General features: G+C 43.0%; 1 protein-coding gene across 5 annotated transcripts in view; it reads right to left on the bottom strand.

Moving 5' to 3' along the window:
- Positions 1-2,429: 2,429 nt before the first annotated feature.
- Positions 2,430-16,926, bottom strand: part of Uevld (UEV and lactate/malate dehyrogenase domains) — a 29,601-nt gene continuing 15,104 nt past the window's right edge. For 2 of the 5 annotated variants that reach the window (XM_055597648.1, XM_055597649.1), the window contains 5 exons: positions 13,985-14,155; positions 12,076-12,249; positions 9,355-9,418; positions 6,661-6,784; positions 2,430-5,743 (listed from right to left, as the gene is read on the bottom strand). In XM_055597648.1, the coding sequence (XP_055453623.1) occupies positions 5,579-5,743; positions 6,661-6,784; positions 9,355-9,418; positions 12,076-12,249; positions 13,985-14,155 (698 nt within the window). In that variant the 3' untranslated portion in view covers positions 2,430-5,578. Of the gene's footprint in view, positions 5,744-6,660; positions 6,785-9,354; positions 9,419-12,075; positions 12,250-13,984; positions 14,156-16,926 lie in introns of those variants that run through there. The other 3 variants (XM_055597650.1, XM_055597653.1, XM_055597651.1) reach the window with 3 other exon arrangements.

Here is a 16,926-nt window from a genome sequence, read left to right as displayed (position 1 = left end):
AGTTTGTGTAAACATGCAGCTATTTGTTCTCTGTATTTTCAATAAAACCACCACCCAGTGCTGTGCAGTGGAGAGAATAGGGTGGGATGTCCTGATCCGGAGGGGAGGAGAAGGAAGCAAGTGGAAGGAGAGTCAGGGAGCAGAGATTCATTCCCGAGGAGAGGACTTGGAAACAACGAAGAGAAATGAGCCAGACCTAAGATATGACTAAAAACAAGTATAATGTTGGAAATTCTAAATGGGAGGAAGCTATGCAGGCTTGGAGGTTTAGGATGGAGTAATTGTTGCCCAGCACTGTGCTCTAGATTAATTAAATAAATTCTAGTCTCTGTGTGGTGAATTGGGTATACAGCTGGTTTAGGAATAACTGCTGTTTAACTAAAAGATAAATTAATAGTAAATACTAATAACCAACAACATACTACCATTTCGTTTTCAGACTCCATCAAAGGGAGAAACTAAGTTTAAGGTCCCAGGCCCTAGGGGACCTGGGGACTTCCCAATAGCCAACAGTTTCTGTTGTAAGTAAACAGTTGTCTGAGTCCAGACCTCTCAGGGACTTGTAAGGAAACAGTTGTCTTGAGAAAGAGCAACTTTCTCCGTCCTGCTGGCATCAAACTAAGTTTATGGTCCTAGGCCCAGGGATCAGCTTCCATTCTGAATGATAGAACCTCCCTTGGTCAGCCTCTTATGTCAAAATGATTGGACAAAGCTACAAACCCAGCCCACTTCTCCTTGCTGTATGGTTTCATCCTTTCAACATGCTGTACAAATATCCCTTCAAGGTTGTGGTTCAGCTCCGAGTCTATTCTGCAGCCCTGCACCATCAGTACCAGCTTGCTTCTAATAAATACTGTCATCTACATTGCCCTGGTGTTTGAGTCATGTTGGATTTAAGCGGACCCCACAACAGTTACCTTTTCCTGGAATAGGCAGTACAGAAACATTTGTATTTGAGGTTACAGGTGGGGCATAGCTCAATCAAACCCAGTTTGTCTTTACTATAAGATGGCTTTCAAGCTTAAAATGGAGGCAGGCTGGCTCATCACCAGACCTATTTTCAGATTTTAATTGTCCCGTAGAATACAAGCTGTGATACTTGATCTCTTCTATTTCCAATAAAAGCTTGCTCTAGGGATTGAAGAGATGGCTCAGCAGTTAACAGCATTTGTTGTTCTTACAGAGGGTTAAGGTTAGGTTCCCAGTCACAAGAAATCTCCGTGGGCACCAGGCATACAGGTGGTGCACATACATACTATGTGGGCAAGACACTCATAAAAATAATCTTTAAAAACATTAGTGACATAGTAACCATTAATTCTTATTATATGTAATAAGTACAGTCATCCAAAGTATAAAACCTAGTATAGACAGTAGTGAAAGGTGATACACCTGGATAACCTTAGTATACAGTGTGATGGTATCAAGTCCTTTCTAAGCAGAGCATGGACCAAAGGGGCCTAAGTGGAAGTGCATGGCATGAGTCAGTGTGCTCCACCCCAATAGGTAACATCAGCCTTGAATAAACTGTAGCTACAGTCAAACCCAAAGCTCACCCTATCCTGCCATTCCCACTTGTTTCCAGTTGTTCAAAAGCACTTGTACAAGCATGAGAACCAGAGTTCAAATCTCACAGGGCATTCCCACCCACGCCTGTGACATGGTTAACACCAGCTTCAAGAGGAGTAAAGAAGGACCTTGGGCTTGCTGGCTCCTGGCCTCACCAAGAGATGAGCCCCAGGCTCAGGAAGAGACCATGCTTCAGGAAATAGGGTAAGTGATGGAGGACACTGAATGTCTTCTCCCTGCAATGTCTTTACAAATACTCAAAAGCCTTCATTTTAAACTGTTCTTACAACCGCAGCTATCTTAGAAATTCCTTTAACCAGAGCATCTGTTTCCATGAATTGAAGGCGACTAAGTAATTCAATGCTTTACAAGCTTATTTTTTACTTATTTTATTAATTATTATCAGTCTTTTTTTGAGACAGGGTCCCTCTGTGTAGCCTTGGCTGTCCTGGACTCACTTTGTAGACCAGGTTGGCCTTGAACTCAGAGATCTACCTACCTCTGCCTCCCTGAGTGCTGGGATTGCAGGGGTGCACCACCACGCCCGGCTACAAGGCTTTTTTTCTTTTTTTAAAACCAGGTATATGACAATCTATAATCTAGGATTGAAGTCCTTGGGAGGCAGAGGCAAGAGAATCTAAAGATGAAGGCCAGCAATGAGTAGATAGCATTATATTGTTTGAAAAGTTTCTATCCAAATTATATATTTTTTAAATTTAGAAACCACTGACGAAGGCCATTTTCTTCATTTTACACTCGAGCACTTTAGTGAATGGATGTGGGTGCTTTGAAATGCCATGAAAAAAACCCTCTTTAATGTGAATGTATTTTCTTTCACTTAATCAGATATCACATGATCCTTTAAAAATCAAAGTTTATTTTATTATTTTTGATATTTAAGGAAGACCATGTAAACCGATAATGAAAAATATACCTTACAGTATTAAAAAGCATTTTAATCTAGGCCCCAATAAAATCATGAGGTACCGCATGATTTTGGAGCAATGAAAGTTTCCCTCACCTTGTCACATAGCAAGAAAAAGCAACATTTTACGTAACATAGTGCTTTTTTTTAAATGAGGAAATAAATCTCTTACTTTTTCACAAAAGCCTGCATTTCAGAACAGTCCAGATTTATAACTTGATGTAGGACTGAACTTACCATATGGTAGGTATTTCCTTAGGGAATGGACACTAATTTGGATTCTGTCCTTGTGCCTCCAATGAGAAATATGCAAACGCTGTATATTTTCCATTGGTTTAGAGACTGACACAATATATAGGTGAATCAAGTCAGCATCACCCAAACATTAAAAGATTCAGAGAAAATGAAAGTTACCACACAGAAGCCCTGTGACTGTTAAATCAGCAAATCAAAATGAGGTGCTGGCAATTGACACCGCCTGACTTACACGGAACTTACAACTGCTGCCTAACTCAAGGAAGTGCGTGATACAGAAAATGACTTCTCTACCAGGACCTTTTGAGGGTGAGGTCAAACTTGCACAAAATAGTTGGGAGAACACTGAGTGTTCAATAAATGTCTGTTGTATTGACATTTCTTTCTGTATCTGACACAGTTCTTGGCAGCTCATTGTTCTAACATTCTGCAGTTGGCTCACTGTTGAAGAGTGTTAGAATTAGACCCCAGAAACCAGGTTGGGGATGAACCGCAGTGGTGGAGGTCTTGCCCAGCTTGTATCAGATCTTGGACTAGATCCCCACAAACCGGACAAACAAAAACTATTGCTGGGCATGAAAGCCAGCACTCTCGAGGCTTAGGCAAGATCATAGCCGAGAGGCCAGCACTCACAAGGCTTAGGCAAGATGATGGTGTAAGATTAGTCTCAAAAACAAATGAAGAGAAAAAAGGTTCTATCTTAGGAATTACTGAATCCCTAATTAGTCATCACCTATTATAAAATACTAGTTTAAAACACATAAGAAATGTTGTTTCAACTTTCCTGTTTCATACGAAAGACGAGTAAAAACAACAAAAAAACTGTCTACAAATGCTTATCTCAAGTACCCCAAGTTTTTGTGGTTCTGAGACCAAACTCAGTGCTCTGTACACATCAGGAAATCATCTCGCCACTGGGCTACATCCCTAGCCTGAATGTCCAAGGTTTTATGCAGTTAAATCTGGTGGGATTCTTTCTCAGACATCATTTTCTAGCTTCTCCAGCAGAGGTTCTGCGGCTGTTACCATCACCGAGTGTCACACTGAGAATGAGATTATTTCCTTTGTACCTCACAAACCACTACGCTCCTCTCTGGCTACACTGGAGTCCTTGTCACGGGCTTTCCCCCCCTCTGACTCCGAACTTCACAGGACTTAGCACACTTGCACTTATATGACATTTGGTCACTGTGTTCCGTGCTAATCCTTACGCACCAGCAGGGCTTGCTCTAATCTGTTGGTGTTCACCAGCAGTGCTTCATCTGTGAGAACTTTCTCATAAACACCAGCTGAAGGACTAAGTGAACACTGTCTCCAGCCCATACTACCTCTGCTTTGCTGAATTTCTGGGGGTCAAGCTAATCAGTCTTTGTAAGAAATATTTTTAAAAATATAGGCAGGCGTGGTGGCCCATACCTTAATCCCACTGGGAGACAGAGGGAGAGGCAGGAGGACCTCTGTGAATTCGAGGCTAACCTGGTCTACAATAGTGAGCCCCAAGACAGCCAGGACTACATAAAGACCCTGTCTCAAAAGAAAAGAATAAAATAAAAAAGAAAGAAAGAAAGAAAGAAAGAAAGAAAGAAAGAAAGAAAGAAAGAAAGAAAAGGTCCTATGTGAAAATGAAAGGAATTCTTTCATAGTACCCCAAACCTCAACTTTAGTGTCTGTGACAACTTGGCTTTTAAGCCTCTAGGCCTCCCTAGAGCCCCTGCTGCTACCTATAAAAAGTAAAGGTTGCACAGGTCAGTAATGCTCCATGGAACCCATGTGTTCTTAGACACTAACGTTCAGCTTCCTCCTCTGTAATGAAAATAAACAGCCCCTACCTCAGCCACTTAACGTGAGGATTCTACAGATAAGGAGCTCCCGTGTAAGAGTTGTGTTAGCCATCGCTGTCTTCTGCATGTCACAACAGTCACCGTGCAGTCTCCCACGTGGAAGTGCTGCTGCTGACCGATCTCCCGGGCACAGTTGGAACTGTTTCTCCAGGGGTGAATGACTTTCTCTGAAGCAGCACTCCAGCCGGCTGGCCTCTCTCCCTAAGACCATGGCTCTTAGGAAAGCCTCACGATTTGGTCTCAAAATATACTGCTTGGATGTTATTCATTACTTATGGCCACAGAAAAACACATCTCTCTTTTTCTACTGATACACTTTTAAGATATGTTGGAGATCTTCTAGCCCAGGAAGGGGTTCTAGAAATTTTCAGAAAGGAAATCTCACTGGAAATTAAATCACATATTATTTTTCATGTATTAAACAGGAAATCTTACTAGAAATTAAATCACATTATTTTTCCTGTATTAAACATTCCATTAGATCAATTTAAAATGCACACTAAAGTCCTTTCTGGTGTTTGTTATCTGATGAACTGGCCATTATCATCAACTGGGTCTCGCAAAAGCAGCATTAATCTGTAAGCCAAGCATCTCGGAACGAACACCTACCACAGATTTTGTGCCCATCCTGCCTAAGCTTACCATGCTTAGAATAAATGTCCAACAGGAATCTTTAAGGATTGCATTTCTCTTAGAACATCTCCAAAGTGCTAGATGTGCCTTAAGTTTAGGACATTCAATTTAAAATGACATACAATGCAAATGAATGTTTATCCCTGCTGTACATTTAAACAGCAGTATAGGTATGTCAAAAAAAATCAAATACTTTCCCATCCTCTTCTCAAGGATTAAATTAGGAAGCTAACTAAGAAACCATCTACCACAAAGGCTGTTTTTAAGGATAAATAGTAAGTTGTGGAAGTTCTCAAAACAATGTGTGTTGGCGAAAGTAAATGAGCTCCGCCCTTCGGGTGAGCGCGCTTGAGAATTAGAGTTTCAGCTGCTGCTGGAGACTGTGGATTGAGGATGCACTGGTTTGGAGTGTCTCCATCATCGTGTCTTCTGCTGTGGCTTTAATGACTTCAGATACTCCACCGGTTCCCAGGATGCAAGGCAAACTTAAAAATACTTCATTATCTAGACCATAATATCCCTGAAATGAAAAAGATGAGATTATAGTAAAGCTGAATTACCATAAAAAAATTAAAATGATACGGCTGGAGGGATGGCTCAGCAGTTAAAAGTATGTTGTCCTCATCCAGAGGACCTGAGTCATTGCGGGTACCCATGCCAGGCAGCTCATAACCATCTGTAGCTTCAGCTTCAGGGGATCCTACACTTTTCAGCCTCCGTGGCACCTGCACTCACACACAACCCTTGTCATATACATAATTAAAAATAATAAAAGAAAATTTAAAAGATGATAAAAAGAATTCTTTCTTGCTTTTGTAGTTCTAGTACAAAGTGATACAAGTTAAACTTAATTTGTTGGCTAATTTTCTAAACTTGGGTTAGAGCTCTAGAAAATGTCTGAGATGGAAGGAGTCAGGTCAAAGATAAAGATTGCCTTCTTTGCAGGGAGGTAAACTAGCTGTCTGTGACATGGTCAGCAGGCTGGAGGATAATCCAGAGATGGACAGCCCTTGGGAGAAGATGGCATGGACTCTGGGGACAGCCAACACAACAAGTCATTTCACATTTTCTTTCCATGTTGTATTTCCCTCCTGGTGTTCAAGAACATCTGACCCAGGATTTATACCTCATTTTAGCTGTGTTTTGGGGGTAGTTCATGTTCTGGTAAAAGCAGAAAACTGCTGGAGTGACTTGCTAGCTTAGGTGATAGAAGACAGCCAGGAAAAGCACACAGATTACATGAACACCTTTGCCAATCCCCCAAGTTATACGGAAGTGGAAGGACAGGCTGACCATGCATACTTCCCAGAAGCAACTCAGCATACACACTCCCTCGGCTCACACCACAGCCGCTGCGCTGACACAGCAGTCCTGCTGCCTTTATATGATTAATAGCAAAGCTATCAAAGTCTAAAATACATGAATGAAAGTAGTTACCTTTGCTAAAGTTGATACAGAATGCACTTTCTTTTTGTTGTTTATAATGGTGTCTACCAGGTCAGCCACCGACAGTCCAACAGACCAAGATCTCTGACCTTTTACCCTCAACAGTTCCACAGCTCTAGATTACAAGAGAGAGAGAGTTCAGAAAATTTAAGAAGGCTTGCAGATAACATAATTATTACTTCAGCCTTTCCTAAAATGTGAGATGCAGAGTTCACAGAGAAAATGCAGAAACCTTTACAGCATAAAAGATACTCACCACCGTGATTACTTAACTAAATATTAGTTAAACTGTATCAATTGGGTGTGGTGGCATATGCCCTTAATCCTAGCACTTGAGGAGGCAAAGGAAGATGAGTCCAGGCTAGCTAACTGTCTCACAATAGCAAAAACAACTGACAAAAAGCCAAACTAAACACCGGTTTAGCCCACCAGTGCTAACAAGGATAAAAGGACTGATTAACTAGTTCTGGAGGCTGTATGAAGAAGCATCGGTGTAAGGCAGGGATCTAGAAACCCCTTCCTCACACTTTGTCCTACGGCAGCAAGCTCAAGTGTGCAAAGGTATACATATGAGCATGCTGGCTGTATTTGAAAAAAAACTCATCAAACAGGGAACTGGTTAAATAAATCCCTGTCAAATACCACACGACATGGCTCCTAGGAAAATAAGGTTGGGGCTGAAGTGATAGCTCAGAGGCTGAAAGCACATGCTGATTTTCTAGAAAACTGAGTTCAGTTGCCAGCATCCATGTCAGAAGGCTCCCGACTGTCACTAACTCCACTCTAGGGGAGCTGATACTCTCTTCACCCACGTGCATGCACGCTTCCCAAATAAAAAATAAATCACAGAAGAAAAAGGGAGGAGCCCACACCACCTGTTATTTCACCATCACCAATAGTTTTCCTCCACCTAGAGTGATCGTGGCGTGTGGGCTTTTAACTCTTTGGCTCACGAGTTTCAGAACATGTAGCACTTAGAAAGAGTGTGTGAGGGGTGTAATCTATTATGTAATACTCATGAACAGGGTCCTCCACTTTGTTTGGTTTGGATGGTGCTGAGGATTAAACTCAGAGCCAGGAATGAGCTAAATGCCTAAGCTTCACGTCCTACAGCAAAGAAGCTGGTGCTGACAGGGCAGTCCTGCTGCTTGATAGGATGAGAGTCTAAGACAGGAATGAAATAAGGCCATCTTTGCTGACGTTGCTTCAGGACACACTTTGACCAGGAGAGTGAGCTCAGCAGTGAAGGGCACAGAAGACTCAGGTTTGGTTCCCAGCATCCATATGGTGGCTCACAAAAACTCGTAATTCCAGTTCCAGGGTATCTGACATTCTTGCCTAGCCTACACACATGTCAGACACACACGTAATGCATATACCTACATGCAAGAAAAGTCTCATACATACAAAATAAAAATAAATCCTAAAAAGGAAGGAAGCCTTCCATGTACAATACAGAAAGATACTCAGTTGTATGATTAACCAAGGTGCAGGGTGGTACAGACAGTATAACTCTTGTAAATGATCAGTGCACATGCCTGTGGGGCCTGTGGATGGAAAACTGGCTGCTTCCAGACGATGGGATTATCTCAGTTTTTACTCTATAAACAGCTGTGGTATTTAAAATTTATAATAGGCACATTTGGGCTGGAGAGATGGCTCAGCGGTTAAGAGCACTGGCTGCTCTTCCAGAGGTCCTGAGTTCAATCCCCAGCTCCCACATGGTGGCTCCCAACCATCTAGTGAGATCTGGTGCCCTCTTCTGCCATGTAGGAATATGCAAAGAGAGTGCTCATATGTATAAATAAGTAAATACTAAAAAAATAGGCACCTTTTTTTGGGGGAAAAAAAAGTAAAGGCAGGCCTGGTGGCACACGCATGTGATCCCAGCACTCGGGAGGCAGAGGGAGGTGGACTGCAGTGAGTTCAAGGCCAGCCAGGTCTACAAAGCGAGTCCAGGGCAGCCATGGCCACACAGAGAAACCCTGTCTTGAAAAAACAAAATGAAAAAGGTATGTAAGTGTAAACCGTTTACATTGATTCCATTTAATAACTCCAGGGAACATAACTCAGTGTGAGGACACGTGCTTAGCACATCCACAACTCTGATCTTCATCGCCAGCACCATCAACACAGCAGCCATGAAACAAAATAGCAGAGAACATAATAAAACAGAACCTATAATGTAATAACACAATAGCATTCACTCAGATTCAATTCCCTCACACCCTGCTCTTCCCAGCTGTTAGATGCAGTTCAAACTCCTAAGGTGAAGATGGAAGCGTCTACACTTCTACCACTCCAGACTTAAGGAGAGCCTGACCGGTGACGGCAGAATAGCAAATGTCTGAAGACAATGTGTGTGCAAACCCAGTGCAGTGGCACACCCCAGAGGGCCTCCACATGCGGGGTCTGTGCACTGCACCCCTCTGACAAGATATGGAAAACTTGGGTCTTGGGCTGATTGCCAAACCTAGTCATGTGTGCTCAGTTGAGAGAGTGGAGATGAGTCGTCTCGTGCACTCTTGGAGTCCAGGACTGCAGAGCACTGCTCCTGGCACTTCCGTGCTGCCTGTAAGCCAGCCCTGTTCACACATGCCGGGAAGGACCTCTGTGTAAACAGCTGCTCTCTCAGCTAGGAAGCCCAGGAGTTTCAGCTGCACGTTCACAAATTTGCACTGTTACCTGCTGGACAGCTGGGCCTGAGAGCTATGACTCGTTACTCCATCTCGGCTGCTCCATGAGCATACTAAAATTAAACAAAGAATTAGTTATGTTTTGCCAGTGATTTTGTTAAGACTAAGATGTGACAAATGGCTGGGAGTGGTGGCTTAAGCGTCAATCACAGCCATCAGGAGGCAGTGGCAGAAAAACAGAGTTCCTTGAGTTGGAGGTCAGCCCGATCTACATAACAAGTTCCAGGACAGTTAGGGCTACACAGTGAGACAGGGTCCAATAAAAAAAAAAAAAAAAAAAAAAAAAAAAGCTGCCACCACCACCACCACCAACAAAACAAAACAAAAAGAAAAAAAAAGATGCAACAACTGGCCTTTTAAGGTCAAGGGACCTGGTCTTTTTATAGTTTTTCACTCTAGATCCTTTCCCATTGATGGTAGTTAGTTTTATGTGTGGAGACAAGAAAAACTTTAAACCTCAATCTCCTGAAAGTGTGCTCCAAGTCTACTTGTGGCTTCTTTACCTGCTCTCCATCACCAGCAACAGGTCTACATGGGCCACTTTCCACTCACGTGGAATAGCTGCTTCCTCAGGAGGCTGCAGCAGGTAACAGGCCTTCAAATGCTGGACTGGGACTGGAGAGATGGCTCCATGGTTAAGAGCACTGGCTGCTCTTCCAGAGAACCTGGATTCAGTTCCCAGGAACCACATGGAAGCTCACACCTGTCTGTAACTCCAGTTCCAGGGGATCTGACACCCTCACACGGACATATACAGAGACAAAACTATTTATTTCGACCCAGGGTATTTGTAAAATGTAAGTGAGATACCTGTATGAAAAGTACTTCATAAAAATAATTATTAAAAAATCAATTCTATCAGCTGGGTGCAACGCCTGTAATCCCAGCACTCAGGGAGGCAGAGCAAGTGAATCACTGTGAGTTGGAGGCTAGCCTGATCTACAGAGGAAGTTCAGGATAGCCAAGGCTACACAGAGAAACCATGTCTCGAAGAACAAAAACAAAAAAAGGAAGAAAAAAACATTCTATCACATTACTGTTGTCACTTGGGCAAACATTCTTACCAGCTGACGTCTAAGATGCAGCCAGCAGAGGGAGCCTCTTACTCATGTCTGCCTTCAGGGAAGGAACCCCAGCCCTGTGCACACCTGGCTGAGGAGTGGAGGACAGGACAAAGGTGCAAGCACAGGCTCCTGGTGTGGATCCCAGCATGGCAAGACAAGACGAAAAAGCCAGCTGTGTTTTCCTAGACAGGGAGCAGTGCGATGGCTGGGAAGAGTCTGTAGTGCCCCAATGCTCCTGTCTGAGTATGTGCTCGTGAGTGCTTGTCCCATTAGGTTTCAGATGCTCACACGGCTCTCTGTACACGCAGACACATATACGTCAAACATCCCAACCCTGGATCTCAATACCCCAGTCTGCGTTCTCCTAGATGCTCTGTGTTTCTCAGCTGAGACCTCGAGTCAGAAGTCCCATGCCTGCTCCCTATGTTTTCACTGCCTCTTGGCAGCAAGCTACACACCTCCGCCTGGTTCTGAGTTCCCAGTCCTGGCATGTTTTCACTTTACCATCAACTCAAAACCCATGCATTCTTCCAATGTCCAGCTCAATTATGGCTGTTACTATCACTTGAGGTACTACAGATACAGTAATCTTTATTTCCGAGTGAATTCAATCCATGTTGAATGCATGTGTAAATGTCTAAGTACTAGAATAATGCTAATCAAAGAGTATCCTATATCTTGTCAACTAAAATATCTGATATAATGTGTTATGGTGACTCCAACCATAAAATTATTTCATCGCTACCTCATAACTGTAATGTTGCTACTGTTCTGAGTCCTAATGTAAACCATCTGAAATTTAGGTTATCTGAAATGTACTCCAAAGGGGTCACGACCCTCAGGTTGAGAACCACTGCTTTAGAATGAATGTGGTATGCCCGTGTTCCACACCTTTCACACGACACACGCGTCTGGTACAGCAAAGAGTAAAGTGTAGATGCTTACATTCTTGTCACATGAATGCAAGTGGGCAAATGAGAGCAAGCTTCGGTCCTATCACTTGACCAGCCTGGCTTTACACAAAATACGGAAGCTGTAAAGGAAGGCATTCTCAAATACAGAAAGCTTTCTTGCGCAATAAGAAAAGGGTTTTGTTTGTTTCCATACAGAGAGCTGAAGCGATACTTTTGTGATAGGGAGGGAACAAGCAGCTGGTTAAAAAGGAAGCAGGCTGAAAACTCTTTGGCAGTGGTGATGGGGGAGGGAAGAAACAAGCAAGAGGCATACATTTAGGAGTGAGACTGAGCTTTGGAAGAGCAAAGAATGATGTGGAGAGCTAGGGGACTTCCAACTGCTCCAGGTGCATTTAAACGTTTAAATGAAAAATTAAAACTTTTCAATTAATTCTACACTCTAAAACTCAATCCAAAATTTAATTGTCTTACTTTAGGCTCAAGAAAAACCAAATATATGAGTATGACAGGAGTAGGAGTTTAGCTCAGTGTTAGTACATGCAACACACCGGAGGCCCTGGGGTCAATCACTACCGCATGCGCGTGCGCGCACACACACACACACACGTGCATGGGGTGAATGGCCCTCAGCAAGGCTCTGGAGGGCTTGCTCACAGGGCACTCAGTAAGCCCCACAATCCTCTCAGTTCACACAGTATGAAAGCAATGACATCACTAAACTGCTGCACTTACCTTTGTTTTCTCCCTGTTCACCAACAACCCACACTTCTTTGCCTGAAGTCTGCGCCTTCAAAACATTCATAATAATGTATTGTAATCTCCGAGAATCCAGATTGCATCCAGTCCCAATCACTCTATTTGCAGGAAATGTGCTCAGTTTCCATGTCACATAGCTCATGATTTCCACTAAAATGTTACACACAAAGTGAAAATTTTAAGGATTTAAAAAAAAAAAAGCCGCCTTTAACCCCAGCAGTCAGGAGGCAAAGGTAGGCAGCTCACTCTGAGTTCGAGGCCAGCCCGGTCTACTAAGTGAGTCCAGGACTGTCAAAGCTATACAGAAAAACTCTATCGTCCCCCGCTGCCTCTCACTCCCCCACCCTCAAAACGCACCTAGCCTCACCTAGCTCACACAGAGAGTATCACTTCACTAGAGAAGTATGTCAGCACTTCTACACCCTGTGGGGGTCTTAAATGCACTGAAGCTTTGTAGTCTCTGAGGCCGGATCTTGTATACAGTCTAGCTGGCCTTGAACCCCAATCTTCCTCCCTCTGCTTCTGAGTACTGGCATTATAAAAGTGTACCAACATGGCTGGTAGTATGTTTGTGAACTATATTGAGAACACTAGGGGTCTGGGATATGGCTCAGTGGGTAAGAGCAGTGGCTCATCTTCTAGAAAACAGGGGTTCGAATCCCAGAAACCACACGGAGGCTCACAACTGTCTGTAACTCCAGTTGTTGTGTCTTCTGAAAGAAAGGAAAGGAAGAGAGAGAGAAAGAGAGAGAGAGGAAGGAAGGAAGGAAGGAAGGAAGGAAGGAAGGAAGGAAGGAAGGAAGGAAGGAAGGAAAGAAGCACACACTAACCAGGTTAAAGCATTTTATATAACTTTCTTACAGAGCATAAATTGTTAAGGTAGAAAATTAATAAGTTCCCAGAACAGTTAAGCAAAAAAAGGTGAAAACTGAGTATAGAAAGCAGGAAAATAATTTCATTTCAGTGAAGCATTAATTCTTTGAGTGTGTGAACACGTGCAGGGTTCTGAACATTAATTCTTTGAGTGTGTGTACACGTGCAGGGCTTCATGTATGCTGGGCAAGCACTCTACCACTAACCCATATCCCCAGCCCAATAATTCCATTTCAGTGATAAGTTTCTTTTATGTTTTAGGCTTAAGTGAAAATGCCGATTCATATATTATTATGCAATACAGCACCTTGAAAAAAAAGCCTACAACTTCCTTCTCTCATACATGAAAAAGGATTTAAAGAGACCGCTATCTCTGCGAGTACAAACGAAACCCACAACTCTGGGACACCTTCAAACACATGCTCACTGTTGAGCCCAAACCACCTAAATATTTAAACTATAAATGTACAAAATACAAACAGTGACGACAGGTGAGGTGGCACAGTGGGTAAAGGCAGATGCCACCAAGCCCGACAGTCTGAGGCCAATGCACAGCCCATGTGGTGAAGGAGAGCTGACCTTCACACAGTGCGCGTGTGTGCACACATTCATACACACACAAAAAGAAAGCATAAGAAACTGTCGCTGAACACAAACGGTATGCTCCCTCACATCTTTATAACACCAGCCAGGTAAGATATCTTACGCGTAAACATCGCTGCATGACTCTCTTGGGGGTTTTAACCATTTTCTCACTAAAGGAGGTATGGCCAACAACTGGAAAATACCACATTTCATGAAAAGTTGTGAGTTGTAAACTGTGTAATAATAATTATAAAGAGTAACTGTTGCTAGCATATACATGCGTGCCCTGTTCTTGTAAGAGCAATCTTACTGAATACCCCTTTGTACACCACCAGTACTTTGGCTTTTTTTTTTCTTTTTAAAGTTAGCAATGGCAACTATACTGGTAATCTGGACCAACATTTGAATTTAAAATAAAGCTTTTTACCTGGCTGAGAGGCAACAAGAAAGACAGCATGTTGACTGTAATGTCCCAGAGCTGGAACAAGAGCTCTGAACATGTCCACATTGCTCTGTACTGCATGGAGGTAGGATTCAGAACCACCCAGAGAGTTGGCTGTGAAGATCACCACCTTGGAATGAGCAGAGGCAGACAAATCTAATGAACAGAAAGAAACAGTCTGAGTTCACAACAGTCTAAAGTAATGCCAGTACACAGTGAAAATGTTCCTCTATCCTGTGACCAGAGAATATAGGCATATTGTGTCACTCAGCGCACTGACGGGTGACGTCCTGTATCCCAGGGCCAGACATGCTGGTACACAGCTGTGCTCCAGCACTTGAGAAGTAGAAGCAGAGCGGCTCCAAGTCGGAGGCCGGCCTGGGACACGCAAAGACTAACTTTTCCATGTGTTTCACGGTTTTCAAAGTGGTAATAGGTAATATGATGTAGACAAAGTGAACTGACAACCACTGGCTTCTGTCCTGCGAGCTTGGGAGCCACAGGATTCCTTGAAAGCAAGTGTGATAGAACGAGGAGGGAGGGAGGAGGACTGAGCACAGAAGTGAAGTGACTTGGTAAGCCAGCAGCAGGGCTGGGATTCAGGCCCAAGCAGTGTGGCTTCAGACTCTATACTATGAACCCACCTTGGAAAAATGAAAACTGGGACCTGGAGAAGTGGGGAAGCATGCACAGAGCATCCAAACCAGTGAGCAGTTTAATTTACACACTTCCCCTTGGCGTCTGCCTGCTCTCTTTTCCTCCTCTGCCTTTCTCTGCCTTGAAGGACAAAAACGTCTCCATCCTCACAGGGAACTGAGCCCCTGCTTGGTGGTAAGGAACATGCTCTGCACATTTCTTCCAAACGTTTTGCTCTTTCAATTATTCAGTTATTTCACCAGTTGCCAATGGCTAATGAAACAATAAGACAAAAAAAAAAAAAAAAAGATTTCCTAAATGAACTCACTTTCTCTAAGGCTGCACACTAAAGAGTTTCTCCTACAGAGATCTGGAGATAAGCGGTCCCTTAAGGACTTCAGGACTGGGAACGACAGGCCAAAGAAAACATCCAGCTCTCCCAGGAACCTCTACCCAGCCATTAAAGGACCATTAAACCACTACAGTGTGCTCTCAGATGAGGAAAATGAGCTAATTGTCTCCTTGGGGATCTAAATGCTAACCGCACTGTAACTTACTGCTTTTAGAACAGACAGGAAAGTGAACTCTCCTGACCAACATCAGTGCATTCCAGCTTGGGAGACTGCTTTAAACATTATTTGGAAAACAGTCAGGAATATAGGAGAACCAAGGAAAGAGCATCCAAGGCCACACCACTGTGGCATGTATAAGCTGGTCTTATCTAGAGACTGGTAAAAATGTTCTAGGAAATGCATTTTGTTCAATGATCTGTTCTTATTATTTTGATTTTTTTTAAGATTTATTTATTTTACATACATGTAAAATATGAGTGCTATAGCCGCATATATCTGCATGCCAGAAGAGGGCATCAGGTCCCAGTATAGATGGTTGTGAGCCGCCATGTGGTTGCTGGGAATTAAACTCAGGACCTTTGGAAGAGCAGACAGTGCTCTTAACCACTGAGCCATCTCTCCAGTCCCTATTATTTTGATTTTTAAAGTTTATTTTTAAGCTGGCTATGGTGGCACACGCCTTTAATCCCAGCAGTCGGGAGGCAGAGGCAGATGGATCTCTGTGAGTTGAAGACCAGCCTGGTCTACAGAGCTAGTTCTAGGACAGCCAGGGCTACACAGAGAACCCTGTTTTTGTCTCAAAAAACAGACAAACCAAACCAAATGAATAAGCACACACACATGTATGTGTGGTTATAATTTTATATATCTGGGCACCTGTGCAGGCCAGAAAATGTTGTTGGAACCCCCTGGAGCTAGAGTTACAGGCAGTTGTGAACTGCATAATGGGGGTGCTGGAAACCAAACTTGGGTCCTCTGGAAGAGCATGCTCTTATCCACTCAGCCATCTCTCCAAGCTTGGTTGATTTGTTTTTTAAAATCATGTATTCCTGGTAAAATAGATTTGTTTGTTTTTTTTTTTGTTTTTTTTTTTTGGTAAAATAGTTTTAAACCTGCATCCTCAAATATAGTCTTTATCTGGATAAATATATCTGTACTAATAGGATGTCACATGCAGTGTGAAAAGATACTTTAAAAAGGCTTCAGAGGCGGTACCTACTGTCACCACTACTTGGGAGAGCAGTGGGCTAACAGGGGCTGCCTGAGCCAAAGAGCTCAAGGGTAGACTGGAAACAGCAGTAGGAGGCTCACACACACAAAAGGGATGAACAGCAAAAATAACTCTTTCTTTTTCTTTTTGTTGAAGCTGAATTCAGGGCCTCATACATGACAGGTAAGTGCTCTATCACTGTGCTATGCCCCCAACTGCCTAAAACAACTTTTCAAATCCTATTTATTGCATAGTAGCCCTTTTTGTTCTCATGAAAACTCATGCTAGCAGGCTTCAGTACAATCAAAGTAAACCGAGTGTATTGTTAGTCTTGGCTTCACACTCTTGTGCATCATGGGGCAGACAGTGCTTTTCCAGTTACAGCTGAGAACCAGATCTTTCAATGCTGATGGATTATTTAACCTGCAAATGTCAGTATATAGTGTATAGGGGCTGTGTGAGATGCAAACCCAGTCTGCCTAACTCTAAGCCAGCGCTCCCGAGAAAGGAAGCAACCAGAGAATGTAAATGGGGATGTAAATCACGGAAAAAGAACACCTTTGACCAACGGGAGTGAGTATAAATGCTATTTGCTCATTTGACTCCGGCTAACATAATTAGTTGTAATTGGCTTACTGTTTGGATAGATCAACTGATTTATTTCAGTCTTTGTTTCACAACTTGTAAAACAAGACTCTTCATGATACTTTTCAGCCTTACAATCCTAG

The sequence above is a fragment of the Psammomys obesus genome, unplaced genomic scaffold (genome assembly GCF_907164565.1).
Source record: "Psammomys obesus unplaced genomic scaffold, mPsaObe1.curated_primary_1811, whole genome shotgun sequence".
Taxonomy (NCBI): Eukaryota; Metazoa; Chordata; class Mammalia; order Rodentia; family Muridae; genus Psammomys; species Psammomys obesus.
Note: the sequence above shows the minus strand (reverse complement) of the source record. Positions and strands in the feature narration are given on the sequence as shown.